Source organism: Xenopus laevis, chromosome 1L (genome assembly GCF_017654675.1).
Source record: "Xenopus laevis strain J_2021 chromosome 1L, Xenopus_laevis_v10.1, whole genome shotgun sequence".
In the NCBI taxonomy this organism is placed as follows: Eukaryota; Metazoa; Chordata; class Amphibia; order Anura; family Pipidae; genus Xenopus; species Xenopus laevis.
The window spans coordinates 155,313,676-155,318,148 of NC_054371.1; the positions used below are offsets into that span (position 1 = coordinate 155,313,676).

The 4,473-nt window shown below is 35.9% G+C and overlaps 1 protein-coding gene across 1 annotated transcript; it reads right to left on the reverse strand.

The window, feature by feature from the left end:
• On the reverse strand, positions 1 to 3,738 carry slc39a2.L (solute carrier family 39 (zinc transporter), member 2 L homeolog). The gene is made up of 3 exons (XM_018226738.2): positions 3,502 to 3,738; positions 3,115 to 3,233; positions 1 to 768 (listed from the first exon to the last, which is right to left on the reverse strand). Exons 1-3 carry the CDS (start codon positions 3,614 to 3,616, stop codon positions 82 to 84), a joined length of 921 nt encoding a protein of 306 aa, XP_018082227.1. The 5' UTR covers positions 3,617 to 3,738; the 3' UTR covers positions 1 to 81.
• Between the last annotated feature and the right edge of the window lie 735 nt (positions 3,739 to 4,473).

Here is a 4,473-nt window from a genome sequence, read left to right on the forward strand (position 1 = left end):
TCAAAGAAGAACATTTTAATGGATTTAGTGATAGGTACAGAACGACAGTCAGTTTCCATAATGCTGATTAAGGCAGACGGATCAAGCCCATATGGCTATAACTGCCATAGCTGTGAAGCCAAGAATAACAAAGAGAAGTTTGAGAAGTGGTTTTTCCTCAGTGTTAAGTTCTTGTGGCAGAATCTCCAGAAAGGTGACATAGACAAAGGTCCCAGAGGCGATGCCTTCTAGGATGGCCTGTACTACAGTTATGATAGTGGTCTTTTTTAATGTTACAATAATGCCAATAGTAATGCCAATAGGAGACATCAAGGTAAATGTTATCACATATACAAGTAACCAAAGTGGTTTGATCTTGCTTTGAGTTAGTTTTAGAGACAAACTAAAGACAATCACACCCTTGTGTATAAGCACGGCAATTGCAATCTGCAGAGCACTGGAATAGTTTGACTGAAGTCCTATGGCTAGACCCTCAAAAACAGAGTGGATGGAAAGAGAAAGAAAGAGTATCAGTGACCGGAATGATGAATAGGAATGAAGATTAAAATGAATATGATTGTGAGAAACATCAGTGTCATTATTTATCTCTGCTGGATGCTCCTGCTTCTCTGTGCAGCTGGCTTCTGGAGAGTTCTGAGCGGGTGGTAAAGCGATTTCATCCAATTGCTGGGATCGGGAATGATAGTAATACTGCAGCACAATACGCTCAATGAACAGGACAAAAAAAAAGCCCAATGACAGGATTAATTCTCCCATGGGATATGCGATCTGTAGAAAGGGAATATGATTATTTTCCATGAGAATGGATATGTACAATTGCTCAGAAAAACTTAATCTTGCTCTGTCTGCACAGTATTCCATTGTCCCACTATACCCTGCAGAGACCCTTCACTACTAAAAATGGAGGCAAAAGGTTGTCCTTGTTACATTATCATGGAGACAAGTATTTGCCATTTCTCACCAGCAACCTTATTGAAACAATCAAAATGAAATCTAGAAATACTAAACCTTCTCTGCATTACTACAAGTCTTTGGTTGGTTTTCTTTGAAATACCTCCATCTCCAGTGCTCACAGTTACAAAGTTACAAGCTCCTTGATAAGTTAAAACGGTATGTATGAAATGACAATTATTAATGTATCATTAAACTGACATCATTTAATATACAAACTGTGCATTATTTGTTTTCCTGACCCAGAACCCTACATTTTGTAAATTGTCGCATTTAGGATTGCCACAAGTCAACATGTTTCAAACACATACCCCAAAGGCAATAAAAGGCAGTAAGTTTACCCAGGAGCAGTAACCCATAGCAACCAATTTGATTCGATTTAGGGAAATTTCTATTAGAATTTTCAATTCGACCCTTGATAAATCTGCCCCTTAGTGTCTACACTATTGTACACTAATACGATAACTAACAGATAATATTATATTGTTATAATACACATGAGCCATGAATATCCTGTAAATGTTATCTTTGTAAACAGTGCTTAGTGATGTCATCAGTTATAATCGTTGCTTAGTGATGTAATTTGTCACAAATTTGTGTATTACAATAAAGAGTATACCCCCTGCTTTCGGCCTTGTACTCTTATATTGTCATGCTCCTTGGAAATGTTCCATAGGAGGTACATTTTTCACTATACGGTTTTCATAGGTAAGTGCCCTACCATAACTGTAATCTGTAAACTAAAGTTTTTGTTGACAATTTATCAAGTTCCATGTGCATAATATGTTTTGTTATTTTGTTAAATGCTTATCTACTGTATCAGTCTCTGAACTTTTACTTATGGTTGCCATACACTGGGCAACTCTCCATGGTATTTGACCAATCAGCCAACAGATTGAACAAATGGATACCATATGATTGGGTGTACATGTGGATCGCCGTCAATTGTTCTGTTTGTTAGGGCAGAAAATCCCACTGATCTTAACTTCAATAAGTGGGGCCCTTTAGTTGTTCCTAGGAGCCCAAGGAAGAGAAACATTAACGAGCAGATTTACTAAGGGTCGAAGTGAATTTTCAAATTAAAAAACGTCAAATTTCGAAGTATTTTTTGGGTACTTCGACCATCAAATAGGCCAAATTCGACTTCAACATTGATTCGAATAGAAAATACTTTGAATATTCAACCATTCGAAAATCAAAGTACTGTCTCTTTAAAAAACTGCGACTTCGACACTTCACCACCTTAAACCTGCCGAATTGCTATGTTAGCCAATGGGGACCTACTAGAACCTATAGCCAAAATTTGGCTAAGTTTTAAAAAGTCGAAGGATTTTTTTGAAAATCGTTCGATCGATCGATTAAATCGTTTGAATCGAACTATTTCACTTGGACAGAAAAAGGCCAAAAAAATTCAACAACAAAAGTTCGACTATCGAATTTGGCTCATTCAATGGTTGAATTTCGAAGTTTTTTAACTTCGAAATTCGACCCTTGATAAATCTGCCCCTAAATCAGTTTCTTTCTAAAAAAAAAAGTTTAGGGCGAATGATATGGAAATTTACCAAGACATGGGTCCAGGCTTCTACTTCAAAGTAAAGGAGGAAAGATCTAGTCCTTTACGTATGAAAGTTTGAGATCTTCTATACTGTATAAATAATCTATGAATAATCTATGAAAGAATCTATCCTTGGTATTAGCTCGAGATGTATAGATGTGTGTGTCTGCAATCTGAAATTTTCTTTCACCGTGATGCAATTAACTGACTTTCTGTAAAGACAATCGTAAATTGTTAAATGCAAAGTTTGTCATAATGTTTGTTTTCAAGCATCAAAAAATGCAGAGGGGTGCACATGTAGATCATTCTACTGTCTTTTCATATCAGCTTCCATCTCTAAATGCTAAAGGCAAGATTTGGAGGTTTCAGAGATGTCACTAACTGTATTTTTATTTGCATGAAATATAATTTGTTGCATTCTACAGTATAAGTAGTTTTTTCATGTGTTATTCCAACTTCTAATTGCCGATTCTGAAGCTCTCCTTTACAGAATCACAGACAACTGATTTTTTAAATGGAAATGTAATATCCTGCACATCATTCTTAAATGTTTTCCCTATGCAGTTCTATGGATACAATCCACAGTGATAATGAAAGTTTAGACTCACATATGAAAGCTCTGTTGCAATTGATGAGAGGGCTTCCGCCACCACGTGAAGCAGACAAGCACCCAAGAATGTGCCTGCAGCAAAGGAACTGATAAGGCAAATTATGAATTGGTAGGTACCTGCGAAGACATTAGTCCAAGGGATCATATACATATAAAATGTGCACTATAATAGACAAATATAATGTAAAACCCGTAGAAAAGCTATTAAAAACTATACATTCAAAAGCTACAAGCTAAAATTGTATGTTTCAGCAGCAAAATACATTATAGCCTGTAGGTACAGTAGGTAGGTGGGAAAGAAAGAAAGAAAGAAAGAAAGAAAGAAAGAAAGAAATATTTTGTAGTAATTGGATGTATAAAACAAAATAGTAGAACACATCAGTACCGTTAACACTACTCTTCAGGAACCAACTGACAAATGGAGGAATCATGCCAACAATCAAAGTAAGAGCCAGAAGAGCCACAAGGCACCCAACTTTCACTGCCATGAGCTGGTCCATGGTGTACTTTCAATAGCAAGAATGACTCAGAGATGCTTAAGAAAAAAACTCTAGAAGGACAATGTGGAAAGGATTGTTGTGTCTCTGAAGAAGTCTTTCGCTGATAAATCTTCTCCGCTCTTCAGCTTTTCTAAAACCCTTCTGTCATACGGTTATTTCTGAATCTGATTTCCATGCAACAATGTTTATTTCTCAAAATCTATGATTCTCTTGATTTCCCATTCTCTCCCTCTTGCTTTTTGTATGATCTCTGTCCTTGCTCTCCACTAGTTTTTTCCTCTCTTTATATAGTAGTACCCTTTACATCCCTCCCTTAATGTATCTGAAAACTCACCCAGCAGGTTTTCCTAATGTTTTTATGACTCATAAAGGTCTTGGAATACTGTAGTTCTGCATACCAAGCCATGGCTAATGTCAATAACTTTTGTGTGCTCAAGTAATTATTATATACTTGATGAGGACAAGTTTCCCTAGTGCTTTTGGTGTAAAGAGGAAACAATATTCATTGACCCAGCAGGGTCAAAGATATCTGAACACTTTTACAAAGTGACGTTTTTGATTTCTCAGAATTAGTTTAAGGAGGGACCAAAAAAACTATATATAATGTGCAGGAATTCACATAGAAAAATATGAATTTCATTTTAATTTCTATGCTTATTTGAGCCATCGATTTTTATATCCTATTGCTTGCTAGTCAGTCACAGTGTATTTTTTTATAAGATACTTATGATGCTTATGGGGCAGTATACCCCTTGTTTAACATGAGCACAATGAATAGAACCTGTGTTGAACATAATTTCTGCTATTTTAATCATGAAACATCTATGATTTTGTTATTTCTTGAGTACTGATTAAAA